The sequence below is a fragment of the Vitis vinifera genome, chromosome 9, assembly GCF_030704535.1.
Source record: "Vitis vinifera cultivar Pinot Noir 40024 chromosome 9, ASM3070453v1".
NCBI classification, from domain to species: domain Eukaryota; kingdom Viridiplantae; phylum Streptophyta; class Magnoliopsida; order Vitales; family Vitaceae; genus Vitis; species Vitis vinifera.
Genome location: NC_081813.1, coordinates 716,008 through 741,068, shown reverse-complemented (window position 1 = coordinate 741,068; position 25,061 = coordinate 716,008). Strand labels below are relative to the sequence as shown.

The following is a 25,061-nucleotide window of genomic DNA, read 5'->3' as shown; positions in this document are numbered from 1 at the left end:
AACGTGTCGCCTCTACATTCTTTATCCGTTGGTTGGTAGTACTGTTCTATGGAGGGGCTACGATGTGGTCTACATCTACACGTGTCGATCGAAGGTTGGCTGCACGTATTTAATAAAATTAATATATATATTTTTTAACGAGTACAGCTCGTCGTCTTCGGCCGTGCTTCAAAAGTGAAGCGTCGGTGACAACTTAATGGCTGTCTGAAACGGCATCGGTACTGTGAAAACAACTGTCGTTTCAATAGCTTCACTCACTCTAACGCTTCAAGCTTGTGTTCTCTTTCAACATCAAACCCTAGGGCTCAGCCTTATCGTGTACGGGGGATCACACACAACCGCCGGAGAATCTAGCCGGCGAGGAAGGTTCGACGGAATGGCAGAGGACTTCTCTACTGCAGTGGAATACGGGCTCAGGCTCTCGAAACGAATTTACTACGGGAAGGATCGGTCGGCATCGGCTCCGAAGCCGCAGGAAATGGAGAAGTCGGAGTCGCAGGAGTCGTTCCTTCCAACGGCGCCAATGGTTTACGCCGTGATTCCGGAGCCGTCGATCGTTGATAATCCGGATGTTCCGAGCTACCAGCCGTATGTGCATGGCCGGTGCGATCCTCCGGCGCTGATTCCGCTTCACATGCTTGGGATTGCAATGGAAGTTGATTGTTATTTGGATACTGCGTTCATTTCTGTCAGTGGAACTTGGCGAGTTCACTGCGTTATGGGGAGTAGAAGATGCGATTGTCGCGTTGCGATTCCAATGGGGGAGCAGGTAGCGCTTGTGTTTTTGTGTTTGAGGTTTACATGTGGCTCTGTTTGGTTGTTGGGAAAGTGGCGACCGACCCTTTGTTTTCTGTTCCGCACCAGAGAAGGAAGGAAAGCAGAAAAAGGAAAAAACAAAAAATTGAAATGAGCTAAATAGTTGTAATTAGGAGTATTTCATTGGAGTTTTTCGTTCTCTCAAGACCTAAACAAGGAAGAATTTAATATGTTTCCTACATTTTCTCTGCAAAGCTAGTTCGTTCATGACTTTGGCTGAATTAGCACTAGCATAGATGCATTCAGCAAAGCAAGTTCATCATTGAATCATTTTCTGCCATTCAGCTCTTTCTAGAGGCATGTTCTCCGTCATATTTTTTTTCGATTTAGTCAATCCTCACGTTTCTACCCCTATCCTTCTTGAGTTCTATGGGGTTCAATTGGAGGGAACTCTTTGTTTTCCTCGAGGCAACAGCCAAAACTAACGTATATTTTCGGTTTTTGTGCTAAGTGAGATCATCTATGAAAATTTGGCATAATATGCAATAGCAGAAAGTCTCTTCCATACGCAGATTAATTTGAAGAGAATAGAGGTATCCTAGCTAAATTGAAACTTTCCTTCAGGTAATGCAACTTGATACCGTAACAGAAATACACGTAGTTAACTACTTCCCTTTTAGTCGTATTTCCAACATCGATTTCTATTTTAGATGTGGTTTAATTGATATATTGCCTTTCTGATTGGAGCTCATTATGAAATCGGAACTATTTCCATAAACAGTGCTTCTTGAAATTGACTTTAACCCATATCTGCCAGTTCTTCATCATTTATATTGCATATCAACTAATATGCCGATGGAAGTAATGGAATATGTTCACACCTTTCTTGATGATCATATGTTGCTGGCGTTCTTATGTCAAGTTATAATATGCTTTTGCTACTGTTTGTTGCAGACTGGTTTCTTTAATGTTTGAGGTATCTGAATTATGTTCTCAAGGGCAACATGATTTGGCTAACAGGGTTCAGTTCTAGGTGTTGAGGTTGATGTTACTGGAAGATCATGTAATAGTCGACTGATCACAGAGGAAGATACAAAAGATAATGGGAAACCTGCCAAAACAGAAGATGGGCGCTTTCTGAGATGGCGGATATATACCTTAAAAGTTCCAAAGGTTATTAATTACTTCATTTAATTCACATGTTCTCTTGGTTATTTGTGATCTATAATGTATTATTAATTTTGTTTGCTGAGATATTTTATGTTTGTTTGCCTTTAAGGTTGAAGGAGGCACCAATTTATCGATTAAGTTCAGTTGGTCTCAGAAATTGCTATATCAGGATGGTCAATTCAGTCTCATTATACCTTTCAGTTTTCCCACATGTGTCACTCCTGCTGGGAAGAAAATTCCCAAAAAAGAAAAGATACGGTTGAATGTGAACTCTGGCACTGGAACAGAAATTTTATGCAAGGCTACAAGCCATCTTCTGAAGGTTTGTCATTGTGAAAAGCTCTAAGATTCTGCATATAAATCAAGTGACATGATTTTTATATTTTTTTCCAAAATTTCCAGGAGCTAAGGCATCAGGTCGGTAAATTGGGTTTCTTATACGAAGCAGAAGTTCAAACATGGTCACGTGCTGACTTCAATTTTTCATATACTGTAAGACGTTGAAGATGGTTTTTTCTTTTCCTTTTTTTAATCACTGTATATTTCTTCATGTGCATCTGTGCATCCCTGCTGATGCAGAGAAGATGCTCTGAAATGTACATGATCATAACCTGTTCATACTAGACATTCAGGAACCTTTTCTGAAGAAGTATTTCCCTTATTTTGAATGCATTACTCATATTCTTGTTTGCCAACTGCGCTTTCAGGTGTCTTCTAATAACATATTTGGTGGGGCGCTCATGCAATCTCCTTCTGTACATGATTTTGATCAAAGAGAAATGTTCTGCTTCTATCTTTTCCCTGGAAGTAACATCAGTGGGAAGGTTCGCTAGCTTTGTTTTAGAACTAGCTTTATTTTAACTTTTCATTTATAGTATCATCCCCCCCACCCCACCCCTACTGGAAGTACTTCATTTCTCCGCCTTCAAATGGATCCACCGATATATGGCATTTCTTTCAAAATGCATTCTTTGGTCATGTTGCATTCAGGCTGTACATTAATATCCTCTACTGATGACCTTCTGCAGTGGTGTTGACATTGTCAAGAAATCACTGAAGAGCAGCGCAAGTACAAGTGCAAAAGATAGGCACAAATAATTTGCAAGGGCACACAAACACAATATATTTGATGCAATTCTGAATTTCTAAAAACCCAAAATTTCCAATCTTCTTGTTGTTTATTGAAGTGTAGAGCAGTTTATATCACTTGCTGTTAACCTGCTCATTCAAGTTTTTTAACAGATTTAACCTTTAGCGCTTGAACAAAGTAAGCTAGAATGTTCAATATTTGCACCCTTGTAGCTCTGTATTATTACTTCATGAAGAGGAGATATGCGTTGTCTCCAACTTCCCACTTTACATGTGTACAATATGTTGTTCCAATAAATGCTTACACTATGGTTGATTGTTCTCATTCTCACTGTGGGAGCATTTCGATCTGGTCTGTATAATTACATTCTACCACATGCTTTGATTGCCTCTTACCATTCTGCAGTTCAATTATTTATTTGTATGTAATTGTATTATGTCTATCCTTACTCCATTTTGGTGATCCTGATAGGTTTTCAGAAAGGAAGTGGTATTTATTGTTGACATAAGCAGAAGCATGCGGGGACGCCCACTTGAGAATACAAAGGATGCTGTACTGGCAGCCCTCTTGAACCTTAATACACAGGATTCTTTTAACATAATAGCTTTTAATGGAGACACTTGCTTATTCTCATCAACAATGGTTCTTGCAACCAAGGAAGAAGTTGGAAATGCTACTCAGTGGATTAACACAAATTTCAATGCAGAGGGTGGAACAAACATTTTGAATCCTCTAAGTCAGGTATGTGCAGATTCTCAAAATATTCTGAATGGCAAGTAATGTCCTCCAGTTAATGTTTAAATCTGAGTTAATATTGGCTTTTATGTTTAGATTCTTCACACTATAATAATATTCATGCATGTATTGGTAATGAGAAATACATACTGTAAAAAAGGAGCACTTGACTTCTCTTTATGCTCAGTTCACCTCCATAACAAAACATATGCTATGAAATCCTACCCAGCCTTTTTTCTGTGCTATTTGTGTTGAAACATGACAAAAATATATGCTATGGCACTAGGCCATGACCAGCTCAGCCTTTTTGCCTTTGCTATATGTGTTGAAAATGTTTTCAGATGACCACAGTAGTCTTGTCAATTCTCTTGTAGTACAAGATTAGATGGTGGAAATCATTCAAAGGTGTAGATTACATGGAAGATGTCCTCCACAAGTTGGTGACTTCAGAATAGAAATGTCCATTGATGGTTACTTTAAATCCTGTTTATTGCATGCAATACATTACAAATAATCTTACTTAACCACATCCCCATCCCCATTTCATGTACATTTTTGATTGACGCACATCTCTACATGTCAATATCATACACTTGATTTTAGAACTTCTAAACTCACAATCTGCTTTATCTCAGGCAATAGAGATGCTCACTAAAACTAGTGGTTCAATGCCTCTCATTTTCCTCATTACTGATGGGGCTGTTGAAGATGAAAGACATATTTGTAATGTTGTGGAAGGCCATCTCAGAAACAGAAGCCCAATTTGTCCTCGTATCTGTACTTTTGGCATAGGTATCATGTCGGTAAAGAACTCTGATATTCTTGATCTCACAATCTTGTAGTGATTCTATTCCTTCTGAATTTTCCAGTCAATTTTTTTTTTTTTTTTTTCTGTGAATGACTTTACAGGTTCATACTGTAATCATTACTTCTTGCAAATGCTAGCACAGATTGGAAGGGGTTACTATGATGCTGCATATGATGCTGGTCAGTTATATTGGTTTGCAACTTTTATTTATTTCTTCCTCACAAATAGTATTACTAATGTTGAACTAATTCAGTAATTGCTGTTCATGTTGATAGTACTAATGCTAATGTTGAAAGGGGCAAATAGGAAAAAGTAAAAAGTTACTAGTTTGGAGCCTAGTTGCATGAATCCCTTTGCTAACTTTTATATAAATGATTTGACTAATTCAAAAGAAAATGCAATTAAATTTAAACACCAAAAACAATAACCAGAACACTTTGGTAAGAGGCAACCTTTGCTTCAAACTTTTAGGAAGTACTACCAGCTCTCTCTCTCTCTCTCTCTCCCTGTAATCATTCCTCATATGACCTTTTGGGCTACGTCGTATAGAAATTCATAGTAATTCCTCAAATGAAGATCAATTTACTAACTAAATCCTATATCTTTACAAAAGTTTTTACCATACGAATTAAGTGGAAAACATCTCAATGAAAATTTGGTGCCCTGATTCTTCTTCCCTGTTAACATAATGCACCTATTTGGGATTAGCCAAGTACTTTATTCTTAAATTCTGTTGTCCAGGGAAGATACTTTTACTGTTAAATTTAATATTGAACTGATATTAAGGAGCATTTAAGTTCACAAACATGAGTCAGTAAATATCCAATTGTGTTTTAGTAATGCACGCACCAACCATCTTCTTGAACAACATGGACTTATATAATTTTCTTTTATTCTTGTTGTCTATTTGGCCAGATTCAATTGCCTTTCACATGCAAAGACTGTTCACAAAAGCTTCATCTGTCATTCTTGCAAATATAACTATTGAAACCTTGGAACATCTTGATTCACTTGAGGTAAGCTAAGTCGCTAACTAGTCATGGTTTCACTTTTTATTTATTTTTCATCCTGCTTAGAACTCTTTCACAGTGACAATTTCATCAAGAAACTTATTGTATCATCATCATCAGTATGAGCTTCAAAAGATGAAAATACTTACTTTCATTGACATTAAATTTCATTTGTGATTTGGTTGGTGATCTTTTGAATGCTGTGATTACATTTTGTGTGTAATTGATTGCTTGATATTTGACAACACTAGGATGGTTTTCTATAATCAAATAGGTGGACTAGGACTTCAATCTTTTGAGATTTAAGGAGAAGGAAGATAAAATTATAATAGTACGGAAAAATTAAAATAAAAAATAGGAAAAGAAAAGATAAAGAAGCAACCTTGCAAACTTACATAGGCCCTAGGAGTCTCACTTAGAAGTAAAATAATTAAGTCTTACCATGAAAATTGCAAAATTTGCACCCAGAAAAAAATAAAAATAAAAATCTTTGGATCATCAATCATCATCCCCTTCACATCCATTAGCCTTATTTATAAAGTTTTAGAACCCTTAAAACTAAAAAAAAATTATGAAAAGCAAACCTATCCTATGTAGCAACTTATTAGGACTGTTGTTCATTTTCGAGAACTCCTAAATCTTTGAAAAATAAAATATAAAAAAAGAAACAAAAACTCTTTTTTTTAGAATTAACATCCTACTTTATAGAAACACCTTCGAATAAAATTTCTAATAACAAAGACTTCAAAATTCTGAAGACTCAAAATAGAAACTTAAGAGAAAAGAGATTAATTTATAAAATAGAAAGTTTAGAAATATTGACACTTCTTTTAAGAAGAAAGTTTCAATAAAAAAACTTTTCAAATTATATATACAATTCAAGTACCAATTTCTGACTAATGACATTAAAAAACGTAAAATCTGCAAAATTACCTAAATGCACTTTATAGAGTAATTTAGGATTTCGTTTAATTTCTTTCTTTAGCAGGTATTGTCAATTCATCCACGTCACTGCTTCACTTTCTTTGTATTATTTCTTATCCTCAGCCTAAATTTCAGAATATTTGTATCTTCATCTTAGGTAGTTCTCTTATTGGTTGATTTTTTTTCTCATTACACATTTGATTTTGTGGGGATCCTAATCTATGATTGATTGTGTGGTTAAGAGGTACTAGAGTTCACTATTCAAAATCTGTATATTCTAAAAATTATTCCTTAGCTTGCGGACAAGGGTGGATTTCTTGCAATTACTAAAATCTATGATTAGCTCCAATAGGCAATAAATTGGAGGAGATTCAATTATGATGGTTTGGGCGTGTACAAAAAAGGCCAATATTATTAGATTTCAAAACTGGGTTTTGGATGCTGGTTGTTCATCATGCATGTGGTTAACAAAAAAGAGATTCAAAATAGTATGTTTTAATTGACAGCACAATGTTTCTGCCAACCAGGAATAGCAAGAAAAGAATGATCAGTTACCTTGGAGTTAATATATGCTTTGTTTGCAGCTATATGGTGATGCCTGTGGGTGTCATATTTGCCTAGTAGTTTCATCTCTTGTGCTGTTTTATGCATCATTTGATATGCTACCATGCTAAACAAGCCAAAGTTGGACTATGCTTAAAATATTTGTCTATTTTGATTGTTGCATCCCTGACATCATATTCTCCGTGTTCTGTATTGCAGCTGTTCCCATTTCATATTCCAGACCTTTCATCTGGAAGCCCACTGATTATATCAGGCAGATACCATGGAGAATTTCCTGATTCTCTCAAAGCTAGTGGTAGTTTGGCAGATATGAGCAATTTCACGATAGACTTGAAAATACAGAAGGCCAAGGAGATTCCGCTTGACAGAGTAATTTTCTACTTTGTGATCTTCGGATTAGAAATGATTGACACATTCTTTAAAACTGAGAAAGTATTTGTTAGGGTTTGGAAAAATATTCTTCATGTGATCATGTTATTTTTGGTTCTTTATACGATTAGCTATGAAAGATACCACACAATCATCAAATTTATCTTGGCTGTCATTTAATTCATTTGAGGAGATTTATCTTTTTCAATTTTGAAATGTATTAGGATAGTCTGTGGCCTACACTAAGAGGAGATGTACATGCTTCCCTGCTTCCAATTGATATTTGTCCATTCGTAGATCCCATTTTTGAGCCCCCATTGCCATTATTTGCTTTTTGCACCAATGGAATAGATAGGGGCTTCAAAAACTTACCTACACTAAGAGGAGATGTACATGCTTCCCTGCTTCCAATTGATATTTGTCCATTCATAGATCCCATTTTTGAGCCCCCTTTGCCATTATTTGCTTTTTGCACCAATGGAATAGATAGGGACTTCAAAAACTTACCTTCCCATTCCCATTGTATTTCCCACATTTCTCTTGACATTTCACAGGAAATCCTCTCTGAACGCTTAGCACTTGAATGTTATGTTCTGTATTAATCATTCAGTTACTCCTTTTTTTCCGTGTATGTGTTGTCGAAACTGAGCCCACAAACTAGATCAGCTTTTTCTGATGGTATGTTCTGTTGCCTTTCTTGGCAGGTATTTGCAAGGAGACAAATTAATTTACTCACAGTACAAGCATGGTTGTCAGAAAGTAAACAGCTAGAGGAGAGAGTATGTTTACCCCATTTGCCAATCTATTGTATTATAAAAGAGCTGAATTGAGTTTAATACTGAGTTCACTTATTTTCTAATCTTGAATATCCATGTGGTTTTCCCAATTCCTACCAACCAAAAGACACTGTTGAATCACATAGTTATGATCATGTCATAGGCTATGCTTGGTTCTCAGAAAATTTGAGCAAAAATGTGAGGGAAAGATAATCAAGAGGAAAAGGAAAGAAAAAAAAATAAAAGAAAATAAAAAGTAGATTTAAAGACAATTTTACTTATTTTAGCTCTTATACAAAAAGTAAATAATTTGAACTTCAATTATATTTTATTTCTTTCCAGAAACGAAACACAGGTTCAGTATCAATTATATGCATGTGCCCCAGTTTAGTTCTTAAGGTTGGATGAGATTGGTACTTTATAAAAGTATGTATATGCATTCCATATTAAAATATAATTTTGCATGAACTATTTCCCTTATTGTGTAGATCGCAAGAATGAGCATGCAGACGGGCTTTCCTTCAGAGTATACCTGCATGATTTTACTTGTGACTGATAAAGGGAAGCAAGCCTCTGAATCAGTGATGCTACAAGAGGTATGCATTTTACCCACTGAATCACTTCAGTTATAGGCTCAACTTCTATGATCCAATGCATTCATTTGACTGGCAACCGGACAATGGCTTCTGTCCTTTTTCTTACACCATATGCAACATGAGAAAATTTCCTGAGTTATTATTCAATCTTAGTTTATGTATTTATAATGCAAAGCCAAAAAACATTTGAAATTAGTGTTCTCAAATAGAGCTAAAATTAGATACTATAAAACCAAAGCCATAATTTTTGGAAGGCGATATTGTTATTAGAAATTTTATTCAATATGAAAAAACTTTTTATATAAGTTAAAATAGAGTTTCTACAATAAATAATATGTTCTTGACTTTTATGTTACACTGTTTTCTTAAATCAAATAAGATTAGCCAAATATTGATAGAAGCCCTAGCTTAAAAAAGAGCTTTGGGTTAGGCCATATAAGTCTGAAACATTGTCAAACATGGCGTTACTGTCTCCCTTCTATCTTAAATGCGCCAGATGCCTAGAGGCTAATTCCTTTTGAATTTTGTTTTAACTTGCATATGTCATATATATGGCCTGCAGAAGATGGTGGACTCAATCGGACAGAAAATCATACTCCTAGGAACCCTGGGCATCGGCTTTGGTGACTTGACAGCAACATCTGAGAATCTGCCTTCAGGAGTCGAAGAGCCAAAGCCACCTGAGGGCACAGATGTGATCTTTAAGGCTGCTACCAACTGTTGCGCCATGGTGGCTGATCGCATATGTTGCATGTGCTTCATCCAGGCTTGTTCAAAACTGAATAACCAATGCGCAATAGCCTTCACACAGCTCTGTTCTGCCCTCACGTGTTTCGGGTGCATGGATTGTTGCTGTGAACTCTGTGTTTCGTGCGGCTAATGACCCAACGATACAGAGTAGGACATCAAAATGTATGTATATACGCTGTTGCTGCAATATATATATATATATATTATGTTTACAGCGGTATCACTGAGGTCCGCCTTTTCATTTTCTAGGGAAAATTTGGAAAATATAACAAAAATTAAAATACATAAATAAATAAAATGAGAAGAGAAGAAAAATAAAATTATATATACTCAGGTTCTCATAAATTCTCTCTGATTTGAGAAAAAAAATGTAATTGAAATTAAAAATAAGATAAGAAGAGAGAAGAGAAGAGAAGGGAAGGAAAATGAAAAATGTATATAATTAAAGTTAATAAATTATTTTTATTTATTTTTTTTAATTTAATTTATTTATTTTATTTACAAATTAAATAATTAAGATTAGTTCATTATTAAGCATGGAAAATTGAATAATGGTACAAAGATATGAGGCTGGGTATAAATAAATTGGATCAAAGCTATAAGGATACAAGGGTTGGGTATAAAAGAAATAGGATTTTAATTACAAAGACCACGAGATTATTTACGATATACATAGCAATGGCTTATTTTTCATGGTATTATTCTTTGTGATTGAGTGATATTTCGGAAATGGCACTGGATAAGGCTATACAACTTATATTTTTAATATCTCTGATGGCAACGGAGGTTGTAGCCTTGAGATTGAGATTGGTATGGACGGCCCATTTTAGTTTTAGTGTTTAGTCAGGAAGATGAATACGTGAAAACCAACAAAGCCATAAGCTTTCAAGGGCGATGTCCTATTTTCAAAAGTTTTATCTTTTTTTATAAATCAAAATTAGATTATTGTGAGATAATAATTTTTTTATAGTGGTAAAGTTATTTTAGGTTAAGTTTGGAAATATGGAAAGAAAAAAATTATTAAAAGTTGAATATAATTAAAATTTTATTTATTTTTAAATTATTTAATTTAAAAAAAATAGAATAAGTGAAATAAATTTAAAAAGATATAAAAATAATTTATTAATTTTTTTTTTCTTTTGTTTTTCCGGCTTAGTAAACTTACCTTACCCGTGGAATCAGGTCTAGAACTCGCCTTTGTTTTCATATTTAAGAGTTAAGAGTTAAGACTTAAGACATAACTACTAAACGGCGTCGTTTAGGCATGGCAACAAAAACCGGGACTAAATGGTAAACGACGTCGTTTTCTACGACCCGAAAATCCTAAGTCCATGTAGACCCCACTGGTGCATCATCCAAATGCGAAAGTCACACAGAAATCAAGCGCCTCTAAATAAAAAGCCACTTCTCAGCGGTAGTCGCCGCAGCCTAGTCTCTCTATAAATAGCCTCGCTGCCCAAAATCAAATCTTCCCCACTCTTTCATTTCATTTTCCCGCTCTTACTTTTCTTCTTTCCCAGAGCTCTAGTTTTCTTCCTCTCTACACTTTCCTCCCAAGCAATCACGTGTGAGCAAAAACTGCGAAATCTAAGGTTTCGCTCGATCTTTCTCCCTCTATATACATGGATTTGTAGTCACGGTTGTTTCTTTTTGTAGTTTGACGCTTCAAATGGCTCTCCAAATCGCTCCTTGCGTTTCAAGGTTTCTGGTTTTGTTGCTTCTGGTTTCTGTCTCTCTTATTGGCAGGTAAAGGAGAGATATAATTTTGCATTTTCTTTGCTGTTTGGTGGCAGAAAAATGAAAGGAATGGAAAGAGATCAAGGTTTGAGTCTTCGGCTGTTTATTATTCGAGTGAATTGAGTTAGTAAATTTTTTTTTATCAACCGTTCCTGAAGCAAATATTTTGATTAGTGGAGTTGAATTTGTAGGTGTTTTTGCCAAACAAAGAAATCATAAACATTAGATTCCGAATTGTGTGCTGTTTTCTTTGTTGTTTGGTAACTGAGAGAATGGGAGACCTGAAAGGGATCAGGGCTTAGGCCATTTATCATTCGAGAATCGAGTAAGTAGGAATTTCAATCAACTAAGCCTAACACATCTATTCCGTTTAATTGAATTGTTTTTTTCATTGTTTTTGATAACCAAAACTAACTAAAACCTTGTATCTTGAATTTGATTTATTTTATTTCCTAAGTGTTATTCACTCACGCAATTTTTGACTAATAATCTCTCCTCTGTTTTTAAATCTGTTAATCTTTGGTAACTAATGCTGATTTTGCCAACATACGGTGCTTTGAACAATCTGATAGATTGTAGGAGTCTTTGAATTAATTATGGCTTCTAATATGTTGAAAATTTCGTTCTCAATCTCAAGCAAGGATTCCATGTATAAATATTAGGGCAATTTTCTCTATGTTTTGATATATGCTACTCTTTGTTGGTGAACGTCTCTACTTTGAATAATTTGGTCGCTAATTGTTTCTTAGGATTCCATGAATTAGCCACCACTTTGATTTGCTGGAAATTTTATCCAGCTAATCTCTTCTCTATTCTTAAGTCTCCTAGTCATTAGTAATTAATGCATTAATATTGAAGCCTTATGCTATATTTGGTTCCTGGAAAATTAGAGAGAAAATGTAAGGGAAAGAAAATAGAGAGGAAAAAGTAGAAGGAACAAAGAAGTGCGGGAAAATAAAGCATAGATTTAAAATCAATAAATTATTTTGATATGCTACTTTAAACTCATTTAATTTATTTTAACTCTATTATATAAAGATTAAATGATTTGAAAATGTATATGTTTCTAACTAATGCTAATTATATTTGATTTTCTTTCATATTTTCTATAGGCCATGTTTGGTTCCTGGGAGAAAAAGTAGAGGGGAAGAAAAAGTAAAGGAAAATATAAAGTAGATTTAAAGTCAATAAAGTATTTTTATATATTATTTCAAACTTTTTTCACTTATTTAAATCCTATTTATAAATATTAAATAATTTAAAAATATGCAAATTTCTTAATAATTTTAATTATATTTGAATTTCTTTCGCATTTTGGATAGTAAAACCAAAACATAAGAAAATCATTTTTCTTAGCATTTGTTTTCTTTCTTTAGTATTTTCGGGGAACCAAACATAGCCATAGTAAAATCAAATACGAGAAAGTGATTTTCCTTAGCATTTTTTGCTTTCTTTAGTAATTTCTTGAAACCAAACATAGAATTAGTAATTTGGTGGCAGATAATTTCCTAGGAGTCTATGAATTTACTATGACTTCTTATCGTATTTAAAATGGACTTTCTTCTTGATTTATCAAATTTCTGCTAGAATCTAAGAAAGTTGCAATTCTTTGTATTTTCATTGTTAATTTCCCTTGAAATTTCTTCTTGGATGGTTGACCATTTCCCTTGGATCTCCTAATGTGGAGCATTAGTGTGGCATTTTAGTCCTAACTTTCTGTTTACCTTAAATTATGAGGAATGTAGATCTTCAAGCAGTGGAAGTGCTGAAAAAGAGAAAACATTTGCAATGATAAAACCGGATGGGTTGTCTGGGAACTATACTGATGAGATAAAGAACGCTATTCTGGAGTCTGGTTTTATCATTCTCAGGGAAATGACAGTCCGACTTGATGAGGATACTGCTGGAAAATTTTATGCCGAACACTCTTCGAGAAGTTTCTTTCCTGCCCTTGTCAAATACATGACCAGGTATCTTTTACCTGACATTAATTCTTGTTATTTTTTCTACTCAAAATATTATTGGTTGGATCGCCTCTATTGCTTGATTAAAGTTGATAATTATTGTTCACATCACAAGTTTCATATTAGCTCCTTGAATTGAGTCTTCTCAACAAACTGCTGCAGCCAAACCAGTTTAGGATTTATTTATTTTTTTTATAAATTTCTTCTGCACTTTACATTTCTCTGTTTTGTGGTATCAACCACAGAATCACACACTTATGTTCTTGAACTTTTCATATTAGTCATATACTTAATATCTTTGAAAGCAACTGAACTACCCTTCTGAAAAAGCATTGTACATATTAGCTATGAACTAGGCTTCTCCAATTCTTGTTTCACAAGCAGCATGCAAATTAATCATTATCCATAGACTTTTTGACTATTATAGTTATTTGAAGCTTCATGGTGCCCAGTTTTGGAAATACTGTACCCTCTCTCTCACTGTCAGAGGAAGTTGCTTAAATCCCTGTGCAGCATGACTCCAGCTTAAGCCATGCCCCTGTCATTGTATGGCCTTTAATACATGAAGCTTTGGCATTGTTAGCATATTTTGTCTATCTTATTAATCAGTCCAGTGAATCCTAATGCTTGTTTACTGAAAATAATTTGAGCAAATAATAGTATTGCATGCTACTTGCTCTGTCTCTTGATTTTCTTTTGCATCTTGTTGAGTTTTAAATGGATTTATAATCACTGTATATTGGAGTTGTATCTACAATGTTATTGATTTAGGATACATATTTGAGAACTCCTCTCACTGTTTGTGATACATTACTTGTATCAGTGGTCCAGTTTTGGTTATGGTCTTGGAGAAGGTAAATGCTGTTGCTGATTGGCGTGCCTTAATTGGACCAACTGATGCTCAGAAGGCTAAGGTTACTCATCCTCACAGGTTATTTATGTTCTTGTTAATCATGACCATATTTTGTTTAATATTTTCATTAGCAATCTTGCTTGTTCTATTATCATATGAATGTAGAGTTTGTATCCAATTTGATTAATGTCTCTATGATTGGTGTGTTTTCCTTGTTCTGTGATATGCTTAATAACTTTTGTAGCTTCTTTGCTGGTTTCTTGATTGTTTCTGCTCTCATTTTCAGTATCAGAGCAATGTGTGGACAGGATCTAGAAAAGAATTGTGTCCATGGTTCAGATTCTCCCCAATCTGCTGAGAGGGAGATATCTTTTTTCTTTGAAGAATTTTCTTCAGGTCAATTCCTTTCTCCATTAGTCAATATAACAAAATATATTTATTTGAATCTACCAATGCCATTGCTTTCTAAGACATGATGATTTTATGTTAATATTGATAAGAAATATCAGGATTTTTTTTTGATATGCTATCTTATGACAGTAATATTTATTAGGCTTTAGATGAATGTGGTTCCTTTTTGGTGAGAACTTTGGTGCATGGATTATTACTGAGGTGTCATTTTGATTCTTATATTTTAGGTATATATGCATTCTAAGGCTTGTCCGAGTTTTGGGGTGGGATGGTGCCCATTGTTGTAATTTCATGTTTTTTGGTCTATAGCCTTTACACTGTCCTAGCATGTGTTTGGTTGCATATGAACCTCTTAGAACTAAAGATCAGGGGGTTAGGAGCATGACTGGATCTGTTGTTTGTATACAAAGTTGTGTAACCATGGAGGTTATTCTACCAAAACTAGGAGGCCTATTTAGTAAAACAATATGGAATCTTTAGATTTCCCGAGCATATAATCAGTGGACTAGGACATTCTCTATAAGAATAAATAAATTTGTGTTTGTTTGCACACTAGGGCTCCAAAAGTTGAGGAAAGGTCTAAAAAAGATGTATGGAATTATTACAAAATGTTCAAATAAAATCTCTATGCTTTAGTGAATATGTCTTTGTTAATTGATGGAACAAGTTTTCCTTTTATGGCCTCAGGTGGTTCCAGCATGTCTAGCTTAATGACAATCTGGAGATCCAATACTTGTTTTTGCGAAGTACATTTCTAAAAATGCTGAGATGTTTCTGAACTACTTTGCTTTGCTGTTTGTGGCCTTAATTCTTTTATTTCTTCAAGATCCCAAAGAATAGGGCTGATGCATTTTCAAATATGAATATAGAACTTTTCTCTCTTCACCCATTTTTTTTTCTTATTCTACATTTGCTTGATGATGGAGGAAATCAAAAGATAACATAAAATTTCAAAACCAGCCCTGCAATGTTGAATAGATGTGATTTTCCAAAATTCCCTGTATTTTTTTTATCTTTTTGTGCTCCTTCTTTTCTCTAACACTCCACTGCAGTTTGATTTCACCTTTTTTTTTTCTTTTCTTTTTTGGAAAGTTTTTTCATTGAAATAATAGCAGACTAGAAGATATCACATACTTCACAAAAGGCTACTAAAGAAAAAAGTTTAAGCTTCTGATGGCATGGACTCAAAATCAACTTGTTAAAAATGAAAACAAGAACTATCTGCTTGGAATTGACTTCCATAAAAGCAAACTGAATCTTCATGTTTGTTACTGTTAAGATGTGTCTCACACTCAAAGAAATATGTTTCTACTTTGCAAGAATCTTGTGTCTATCTTAATTATCATACTTTCTGATACAGGTGCTGTTGGTTCAAAGCATGATGAACTGTAAAACATAGACACTCAAGGCAGAACTGTATGATCTGTACAAGCCTTTTTACCTGCACCACCTTCCTGAATGAAATGGATATCTGGGCTTCCATTCCCATTAATGCAGTGAGAGATCTTTATTGGAAGTTTTGATGTTTATATTTTGTCTGCTTAAAGTATTGTAAATAGATTTTAGTTTTAGTTCAGTCTTTCATTTCATACAGCTTTCTTCTTTGATTGCTTGTATGTAAAAAAAAGGCTGATTTATTGATTTATCCAAAAAAATTATAGAATGATCTAAGCTCCCTATTTATTAGATGGTATGTTGGTGGAACTACTCCAGTCATTTTATGGTCACATCAGGGGGACATCAAAATTTCTGTTCCTTTTAAAACTCCTTGATTTTCTTTTTTCACCATTATGAGGAATTCAGTGGATCATATGGTTACAACATCCAACAGGTTGATATGATTTCAGGGCCAAGGATTGCTTTTTGATGATGGGTGTTTTTCCTCACTTTGCTAGTCAAAGTAGTAGTATTTATGCTTTGCAAATGAAAGATGCATTACATAATTTACATGTTCCTTCTACACTGATGCAATTTAGGTACCTAATTGTAGCTGTAAACAACTATATAATGGTTGAGAATCTCTTCCAAGCATAAACAATGATATAATCTAAGAGTTGTATGCATTTTGCCTTTGTTACCCATTGGCAGCTAACATTAAAGTCACCAAAAACTGAAGTAAGACTTAAGGAGGTGGTAGTTCCTTTCACTGGAAGTGTTTTTATGTTTCACAGAGAAAAGGATTATTTTCCAGGATGGTTGATGCTGACAGCTTAGAGCATGATTCAGAATCTAGGCAGCTTAACATGAGTTGATCTAGTCAGCCCTTAAATCTGGTCATGGCATATGCAACACTTCAGCTAGGAGGTTCTCTGTTCTGATGAGGAAGGCTTGAATTCTCTTCCAAGCTTAAGCTGGTAAGTCCTTATAAAAGAGTTATCTTTTCTTTTGTTTAGAGATAAGTAAGTTTAGTGTTTGTTTGGGAGCATTTTTTAAAACAGTTGTCTGATGTTTTAAAACAGTGTTTTCTAGAACAAAAGTTTTTTTAAGAATTTGTAATGTTCTAAACTTTTTATTTATTTATTTTTTAATATTTGTTAAAAATAACTTTTATTTGTAGTGCATTATCTCAATAATGCTCCTATGTATAATTATTTTTTAAACAAACCATAAAAAATAAGTGAAAACAATTTAAATATATTACTAGAAAACACTGTTTTCAAAACACTGTTTTCTATTGAAGGTTATCAAACATGTTTTCTAGTTTAGAAAGCAGTTTTTTGGTTTTAAGAAATAAAACTGCCTTTAAAAACAGTTTTCAAACATGCTTTTGGTTGTCATTTCTCGTGGAAGTAGTGTCAATCCATATATTGTTGAAGAGTTTGAAAGTATCTTTTCTTCTTTATGAGCCAAAATCCAAGCAATTTCGAGCTTTCAAAGCAAGAAAAGCACTTCTAGACTGCTAATCAAGTGATAAGATATGTTAGATTGTCATGCTTTACTTTTACCTGACACTGAAGCTAGATTTAAATCATACCAAGGGCTGATTATTGACCCCATATTACCCTTGTAGAATATGTGCATACCCTAGCTTGTGGTCGTCCTGGAGGGTGCCTCCTCATTTATTTAAGGGACAGTGACCTTTGCTTATAAACTGTTATTTAATAACATCCCATCTTTTTATCTTTGCTGCATAGTATGAATCCCATATCTTAGTTCGTAAGGCTTCTGGGTGCTTTCTTGTAGGATGAAACATTTGCTTGATCTTAATCCAAGACACTTTTGTTTATGATTCACTGGACATCCAATAAAAGACGAGCTAGTCAAACTATGATGGCTTCAACTTTGTGGAGGGTACAAGTCCACATACATATCATCCGAGGTCTTGGTGAATTTTTGGCAACACGAGTATTCTACTTCAGGTAAATCTCGATTACTGTTCCAAAATATATAGCTTGAATTCCTAAACCCAATACATCTAGTAGATGCATAACTCACATGGCTTCTTATTCAGCTTGTAAAAAAATTCTATCATCTTGGTGGGAGTGTTCCCTTTTAGAACTCTCCCCCTTTTCACTTTTCCCCCCTACATGCACACCGAGGATTTTCGGATTTCTGGTGAACTTCTAGGCATTGTGGTGACGAATTCAATGACGACAATTATAGATATTTTTTGCTTCCGTCTAGGGTTTATTTCCAGATTGTTGGATTAGAGGACATAGCATTCTGAACTAGACATTTGATTTTAGCTGTATTAGTTCTTTATTATCAACCAAACAACATCTTACACATACCTCAAATCCTTAAGAGCCACATAATAAAGAATGTTGCTCGGATATTTGATCACATGTAGAAAGTTAGAAACTCTTGTCAGCCAATCAGATGGTTCAGGACCGCAACTTGGATATGTGGCAATTGGCATGGCTAGATGTTTCTCTGTATTATAGAGAACTGTGAGTTAAAGAGTTCAGATTAAATAAGGATCAATTGGGATTTGGGATTTGGGAAAAAGGAATAAAAGATCATGGTAGAAACTAGAAAGTCAACCCGACCCCTTTGGTACACGTGTTGGTCTGACAAGATATGATGGAGTTCCTTTGTCGTGACACGTAGCCACCTGACATTACCTGCTACCCACTTGCACCGATTAAGTGTCTTTTCTAATCACAACCACCTCGGTGTCGACGTGGCATGGCCCACGTTCTTGGGGGCGTTCACGTGATTGGGTGGCCCCCAATGGGGCCCTGATAACTAGAGATAATAGGCTTTTGATAGGCCAGTCTAATATGTGCTGTCACTGGTTTTGCTAAACTGTAAAAGCTAAATCCAATAACAGTGTTCCTTGTGCATTTTAAAAAAAAATTAATAATAATATTGTTAAAAGCTTTTCCAGTGGCATCTAAATTATAGCAAAGCATGGGAATCAGATTGAGCCAAATGTAATGAGGCTTTTAGGTTACTTTATGATATTTGAAATATAATAATCATTTTGCAATTTAAGTTTGCATGGATGAGAAATTGAGCCAATGAGATCCTTTAAATCTGGATGCTGGTTTCCATGACAATTGGGATCTGTAATTCATAAATCTCTGTTCCCTTTATTGAGAGATTTGTTCTGCCTATGTTTCAAGGAGGTCCTTTCTTCCATTTTTCTAAACGTTTGAACCATTATTCCAGTCTTATGTTGATGGGATTTTTATGATGGTTTCCGCCGTGAAGTGCGCAGAGGTAGCAATCTGGTGGAAACTTTATTGAAAATGATGGGTGCGTTTTGGACCCTGTTTGAAATTGGATATAACGAGAGGGTTTTGAGGTTTTGTATGAGGTTTTTCAACTCTCCATTTTGGGTTGAAAAGGAAAAAAAAAGAAATGATGGTTTTAATTAGGTGTTGGGATATATTTTTATTTTTAAAAATAAAAATAAAAATAATAGTAATTTTTACATAAAATTTAAGAGTACAAAAAAATTATGAATTTATTTTAAATTTAAGATAAGTTTGTAAGAGTACTACATTAAATAGGATTTATTATTATTTTTAAATTATTTATTTAAAATTTTAAAATTTTTATATATTTCAGTCTTTATTACTATCAAGACAAACTAAATAAGAAAATTTGAGTTAAGTGCAAGGATTTGAGATTTTTTTTATTCTAATCATATATTTGGAGCACTAGAAATTCTCTGAAATTCCTTCTCACACCAATTTGATTGGAGTAATTATTGTGCAGAGCCTTATCACAATTTGCACGTAGCCATGACATGAAAACACAGGTCTAAAAAGGGTTTATTTGTGGCCTACAGCCACAGGAGGAAGTGATTCAGGGGCCGGTCCGGTGAGTGAGGGACATTCGCACGCTACACTTAGTCGTTTTCGCACACACTGCTCCTCTCAGTTCCGTGGCCCCATACCTTCATTGACTTTGGGTCCCTAGCCCTTTCCGTCTTTTGATTTAATTATATTGAACTCGAACTATGATTCGTAGCATAGCAGGTGAAGGATGATTCATGATATTTAGTCCATTTACTTGGCTCCTTTTATCAAGTCTAAATCACATTTCTCCCTCTGATAGGGAACTCTGGTGTTTGATGTGACAAGAAATTTTCGTTTTCTTCAACTAAGGAGATATTCACCATGAAGTGACTTCTCTGTTTCAAGCTCAGCCTTTACGGCACTTTTTCGCTTGTTATTTCGTGGTTTGCAGAATCCCCTCGTGGCACTCTTGTCACCATGCGATTAATAAATACATTGAGCTTCATTTCAGCATTTTTTTCCCCTTAAAATTAAGCGTCTTGGGATTTGTGTTGCATGATCAGACGGATAAATTTGGTACTACGATGCCTCCTTTTGAAACCAGAATGGTAACGTAACTACAAGAACACCACCCCATGTGTCATAAAATATAGAGAATAATTAACTAGAATTAAAGAGAATGTCTTTATATTAGTGGGGCATGGGTATATTAGTTGAAAAAAAGAGGAAAAGGTCAAGGGAAAAGAGAGTGAGAGGAAAGGTGTAGAGGTGTGAAGAGGACAAGGAGAGATGGAGTGGCAAAAGGCCGTGTTTGGGAACTTGAACCACTAGAGAATCGTTTCTCAGCTTCACCATAGAATTCATCACAATCCTAGTTTATTTATTACTTCCAAATCCCATTTCTCATTGGCTAGCTTGCTCCTGCAATCTTCTTTCCTACGCCTGGTTTTCTTTCTATTCATCCAAACACCCACCACCTTTCTATCTGAGAAAAATGAAGGTGAGAGCTGGTTGTATTAGTTTAGTCTGAATCTTTCAAAGTAAATGGAATTTATGGTTTTTCAATGAGTTTTGGTTTTCCTCTGGCTGCAGCTCTTCGGTTGGATGCAGAATAAGCTCAATGTGAGACAAGGGAACAGAAAAACAAATGCGCCTTCAGCTACTCGTAAGTATTCTTTCTTCTTCCCCATGCAGTAGTTTTACTCTTTATGCTATGTGTTCGTTCTATAATGAAAATGTGGCAACTATGTTCTTTTGAGAAAATCTCACTTTGCTTTACTTATATTTGGTTTTTCCCAAAATTTGGAAGGAGTTCTTTTGCTTCTCTAGATGTGTCGGTGGAATAGATTTGAATCCTATGGTTTATTCATTCAAGCCAAAATGATCATATTAGATTAAAATTTGACCTAAATAAATATGTTATTGTTTATTTGTACTATATTACACGTCTAATTCTAAGTCAATAAGTTATCAACAAATTATACTAAATCCAAATTTAATCTAAGTCAACATCAACTGATTATTAAATTTAGGATTGTCAATGGAGCGGGTTTTATTTATTATATTTATAATTATAAACCAATCATCGCATATTTAAATCCGCTGAATGCTGGATTTAAGTTCGACTTACATCAATAAAGCTTTTATAACTTACATTCAATTCAGATGTGATTCACGCCACGAATCAAGTCATATTTGAATACAGTCAAGTCAAGAAGAGCTATCAGTAGGTTGTGGCAAATTTGAACCCGATCTTAACCAAATGTGGTTTAGAACGGTTCAGATCTGAAAAAATGCAGTTCGAAATTTGATTATAAACTTCTAGGCATCTTAGAAATAAAACTTTGGACCAGTCATAAAAGTTGAGAGGTGGGATCAGAATTCAAAATCATGATATGTGAGACTAGGGTTTGAATTCAATCCAAAGTTGACTAATAGATCTGCCTGTTTTAATTTTGCAGTAGCCTATGGAATGCATCATTAATTTAAACACATATTTTTTTCTACCTCTGAACAGGACAAGTCAGTGATATTTCTTTATGTTTTTGCACTGTTTCCAGGGTCATTTGAAGGACCTGGAAAACAAAACCCAATTTTTAGTGGTACTTTTCTCTGAAAAAAATGCAATTTCTTACCTCAAGTTTTTTTCCCTTCCCAAGCATGGTTAACAAAAAGTGTGAGCAGATCCAAGGATTTTGGCCTCCTGATTGGTTTTGACACTTCTCCATTTGCAAAATGAGTTTAATTGTCACAAATTCCAAGGAATGGGGGGGGGGGGGGGTGTGGAAATGTATTTTTGGAAGTATATTCAGTCTTAGGTGGTGTTTGTTTTTTTGGCTTTTTGTTGAAAACCATTTAGTTTTAGAATTTAGGTTGTTTGTTTTTTTACTTTTTCATGACTTATTATAAACTTTTTACTAAATAGAAAAAGCCAGAATATGTGGCTTTTTCTAAATAGAAAAAATAACACAATGGTTTTTTTTACTTTTTAATACTTAATAGAAATAAAATACTACAAAAACAAACAATCTAATATTTAATATTATTAAGTATTAAGGTTCTATTTAGAATTAAGTAAAAAAAAAAACACCACCTTAGACTATCATATAGTAGTAGATTTCACTCAATGCATTATAATAATTCTGAGAAGGGTAATTTTAGTAGATGTGAATTTATTTTTTTAGTAATTTTTTACATATCTTTTATATATCAATTTATACTTCTGTGTACATTTAAACTTTCATTCCTTTATTGGTTTCATTTTCCAGTGAACGGTTTTAACTTCTTTAATAGAAAATTCCATTCATTCTAGTGTTCTTCTCCCACTGTGTAGATCTTACGAAGCAAGAGCCCATCAAAGAAGAATTCAGTGACTGGCCTCATGGATTGCTGGCAATTGGAACTTTTGGGAACAATGATCTAAAAGAAAACCCAGAAAGCCAAAATCCTCCTCATCAGGAGGATCCATCTTCATCTGAAGAATTACTAGATTTCACACCAGAAGAAATTGGGAAGTTACAAAAAGAGCTGACAAAGCTGTTATCAAGAAAACCAGCCTCCAATGTAGAAAAAGAAATTGCCGAACTCCCATTGGATAAATTTCTCAACTGCCCATCAAGTTTGGAGGTTGATAGGAGAATTTCTGCTACATTGTGCAGTGATTCAGATGATAAAGATGAAAATATTGAGAGGACCATCAGTGTGATCCTGGGTAAATGCAGAGAAGTTTGCACAGATCATGGGAAGAAGAACATTGGGAAAAGATCATTATCCTTCCTGCTTAAGAAGATGTTTGTATGCAGAAGTGGGTTTGCTCCAGCTCCCAGTTTGAGAGATACACTTCAAGAGTCAAGGATGGAAAAGGTAAATCCCATGCTTCCCTTTTTTTATCTTAAAATAAATGAAGAATTTTATTTTATTTTTATATTTAATTTTTAAAATAAAAATTTATTCTAGAAAATAACGAAGAATAAGACAGTCTTATTTTCCAAACGATGTCAAATATATAGTAAGTAATATCATCCGAGTCTTGGTCAGAGTTAGAGCTAGTCTGCCCTGGCCCATTGTAAAGAAATGAAAATGGGCCTATCTAGCTGAGAATGGGACATCATGATTGATGCAACCACACCATGTGTTCACAAAAACCATCGTCTTTCCATTACTATTTTACCATTTTACATGTTCATCTCGATTAATCATCTGTTTTCGTTCATGACATTTGCCTAACAGCTTTTGAGGGCAATGCTTCACAAGAAAATCTACCCTCAAAATTCTTCTCGAGCATCATCCATGAAAAAATACCTAGAGGACAAACAGAGGCCAAAGAGAGAAAATGAAGATGAAGTGCAGGAGAAACATAAAGCAAAGGATGGATATAAATGGGTCAAGACTGATTCTGAATGTAAGTTCATTTTAAGCTTCCTGGCTAGTTTGACTGGTACTAAAAAATGGCATGGGATTAATGGGATACATGTTTTCTCATTGCAGATATTGTTCTAGAGATTTAAATTTGCCTCAATCTTCGCTACGATTTTAATTACAAGGTAAGAACACCACCCAACTCAATTATCATTTAAAGTAAGAAAATTCAATTTTTGTTAAGAACATGTTTGATTACCAGAAAATAAGAATAAAATATACATTTGAGTTTATTGAAATTTTCTCTTTTGTTTTTTTTTTTAATCCGAAATCCAAAAGAAGTACCCAAACAATGGCTTGAGACACTATTGCTTTCCCTTTCTAACTTGGAGCTCATTGAACAACTCCGCAGATTCAAATGTTTGTGCTTTTGGAGCTTGGACAATTTGGGATGTTGATAAACAAAACAAGCTGAAATTTCAAAGAGCAAAACAAAAACTCGACGACAATAAACAGTCCATCTTAGTTTGGTCATGAGAGGAGAGCTAAACAAAATGCATTGAATGGAAACTGCATCTTTCTTCTGCAGACGAGGGAGGGGTACTCCTTTTTTTTCATGGTTGTACTTGTATTTGTATCTCTCTGGTCCTGTACAACACATGTTACTGTAATATTTTTAAGGGACTTCTCTTTAGTCTGTAATGCCAAAAGCTTTATATTTTCCTGCACTTCCTTGCCATTTTTCTTTACATTGCTTTTTCTATTTCTGCGGATGAACTTAAGGGTGTGTTTGGATTTGAAGAGGGAAGGTGTGTCTAGATGCATATATATAAAAAAAAAAAATTGAAAAGTGGATCTTGAATTTGATAAATTCAAATTTAATATATTCAAATCAAATTAGGATATAAGTGCTATCTTTGAGTTGAATAACCATTGCTTGTTTTAATCCAAGGGAGTGTAAAATTTTAATTATTTTATAGTTGATCAGTAATTTTAAAAAGTGTTTTTATTTTAAAAGTGTTTTTAATTTTTTTTAGATATTTGATAAAATTTAATAAATACTTTTAAAGGAGTAATTTTTGAAAAAATATTTTCAAATAAAATAATTTTATTAAAAAATACTTAACTCTAAAATTGTGTATGCTTTTCTCAAAAAAAAAGAAAAAAGAAACCTAGGTACAAAATATAAAGAAATTAAATTATTTTCTAAAATATAAAAAATGTGTAACATATTCACTTCATCAAACTTTTTAAAATAAAAAAGTTATTTTAAACTATATATATATGAATATTATTGATAATTCATTTTATTTTTATTTAATATTAAAATGAAAACAAATTATCATTATATTTAAATATAAGAATTAAAATTATCAAATTCATTTTTCAAAGAATAGAAATAAAAATAAAATATTTGTTTTGATTCCCATGTCCTCATCAAACACGCCCATCAAGTTTTTATAAGTTAAGTTATGTTTATGATTTTCCATTTTTATTATAA

At 33.9% G+C, this 25,061-nt stretch overlaps 3 protein-coding genes across 13 annotated transcripts; all 3 read left to right on the top strand.

The window, feature by feature from the left end:
- Nucleotides 1–144: 144 nt before the first annotated feature.
- On the top strand, nucleotides 145–9,768 carry LOC100244700 (uncharacterized). 3 transcript variants are annotated; one of them, XM_010656115.3, is made up of 13 exons: nucleotides 145–769; nucleotides 1,777–1,929; nucleotides 2,036–2,248; nucleotides 2,329–2,418; nucleotides 2,634–2,750; nucleotides 3,488–3,757; nucleotides 4,387–4,543; nucleotides 4,661–4,738; nucleotides 5,475–5,575; nucleotides 7,256–7,426; nucleotides 8,131–8,205; nucleotides 8,691–8,798; nucleotides 9,364–9,768. In XM_010656115.3, exons 1-13 carry the CDS (start codon nucleotides 377–379, stop codon nucleotides 9,676–9,678), a joined length of 2,241 nt encoding a protein of 746 aa, XP_010654417.1. In that variant the 5' UTR covers nucleotides 145–376; the 3' UTR covers nucleotides 9,679–9,768. The 3 variants fall into 3 exon arrangements, with proteins under 3 accessions (XP_010654417.1, XP_002271630.1, XP_010654418.1); XM_002271594.4 differs by having other exon boundaries at nucleotides 9,361–9,768; XM_010656116.3 differs by having other exon boundaries at nucleotides 156–769; nucleotides 1,790–1,929; nucleotides 9,361–9,768.
- LOC100244666 (probable nucleoside diphosphate kinase 5) lies at nucleotides 9,604–16,220 on the top strand. 5 transcript variants are annotated; one of them, XM_059739415.1, is made up of 6 exons: nucleotides 9,604–9,710; nucleotides 11,205–11,294; nucleotides 13,031–13,255; nucleotides 14,073–14,180; nucleotides 14,389–14,498; nucleotides 15,874–16,220. In XM_059739415.1, exons 2-6 carry the CDS (start codon nucleotides 11,218–11,220, stop codon nucleotides 15,903–15,905), a joined length of 552 nt encoding a protein of 183 aa, XP_059595398.1. In that variant the 5' UTR covers nucleotides 9,604–9,710; nucleotides 11,205–11,217; the 3' UTR covers nucleotides 15,906–16,220. The 5 variants fall into 5 exon arrangements, with proteins under 5 accessions (XP_059595398.1, XP_059595399.1, XP_019077838.1 ...); XM_002272432.5 differs by lacking the exon at nucleotides 9,604–9,710 and adding an exon at nucleotides 10,915–11,115; XM_010656110.3 differs by lacking the exon at nucleotides 9,604–9,710 and adding an exon at nucleotides 10,915–11,140.
- On the top strand, nucleotides 15,904–24,288 carry LOC100249804 (protein DEEPER ROOTING 1). 5 transcript variants are annotated; one of them, XM_010656112.2, is made up of 8 exons: nucleotides 15,904–16,009; nucleotides 16,685–16,867; nucleotides 17,697–17,872; nucleotides 20,795–20,867; nucleotides 22,536–23,065; nucleotides 23,432–23,603; nucleotides 23,690–23,745; nucleotides 23,973–24,288. In XM_010656112.2, the coding sequence occupies exons 4-7, from the start codon at nucleotides 20,807–20,809 to the stop codon at nucleotides 23,707–23,709; spliced, it is 783 nt and encodes a 260-aa protein (XP_010654414.1). In that variant the 5' UTR covers nucleotides 15,904–16,009; nucleotides 16,685–16,867; nucleotides 17,697–17,872; nucleotides 20,795–20,806; the 3' UTR covers nucleotides 23,710–23,745; nucleotides 23,973–24,288. The 5 variants fall into 5 exon arrangements, with proteins under 5 accessions (XP_010654414.1, XP_010654415.1, XP_010654416.1 ...); XM_010656113.2 differs by having other exon boundaries at nucleotides 15,911–16,009; nucleotides 16,705–16,867; XM_010656114.3 differs by lacking the exon at nucleotides 15,904–16,009 and having other exon boundaries at nucleotides 16,399–16,867; nucleotides 17,765–17,872.
- The last annotated feature ends 773 nt before the right edge of the window (nucleotides 24,289–25,061 follow it).